We start from the raw sequence: 435 nt of genomic DNA, 5'->3' as shown, positions 1-435 counted from the left end.
CTGGGTCTGGAACGGCCCGCGCAGCCCCCTGCTCCTGCCTGGCCGTGGTTACTGCCTTGCCAAAGTACTGGGACCCCCCTCGGCGTGGGCACGGAGCGGGGTAGGGGGACCGTAGCCCCCTGAGCCCGGCTGGGACAGATGCTCTGCAGCTAGGGACGCTCTGCAGAGAGCTCCTCTGGTGCCAGCTGGGAGCTGTGGTGTGGGAAGGTTTTGGTGGGGCCACGCCATGCCGAGAAATGCTGCTCGATGCCCCGTCCCTGTGTCCCCTTGTGTCCCCTCCGCAGGTTCATGGAGCCCTACATCTTTGGCTGCCGCCTGGATCAGGACATCATCGACTTGGACCAGACAATGCAGCACCTCCAGCTGGCCCTCAACTTCACCGCCCACATCGCCTACCGCAAGGGCATCATCCTCTTCGTCAGCCGCAAGCGCCAG

The 435-nt window shown here is 65.1% G+C and overlaps 1 protein-coding gene across 1 annotated transcript in view; it reads left to right on the top strand.

Annotated features, from left to right (window-relative positions):
- The window catches only part of MRPS2 (mitochondrial ribosomal protein S2), a gene marked incomplete at both ends in the record, with an annotated part of 1,306 nt that overhangs the window by 368 nt on the left and 503 nt on the right, over positions 1–435 (top strand). The window contains one exon of the mRNA XM_010139158.1: positions 285–430. Within this exon, the coding sequence (XP_010137460.1) occupies positions 285–430 (146 nt within the window). The remainder of the gene's footprint in view (positions 1–284; positions 431–435) is intronic.

Source organism: Buceros rhinoceros, unplaced genomic scaffold (assembly GCF_000710305.1).
Source record: "Buceros rhinoceros silvestris isolate BGI_N320 unplaced genomic scaffold, ASM71030v1 scaffold43216, whole genome shotgun sequence".
Lineage (NCBI taxonomy): Eukaryota > Metazoa > Chordata > Aves > Bucerotiformes > Bucerotidae > Buceros > Buceros rhinoceros.
Note: the sequence above shows the minus strand (reverse complement) of the source record. Positions and strands in the feature narration are given on the sequence as shown.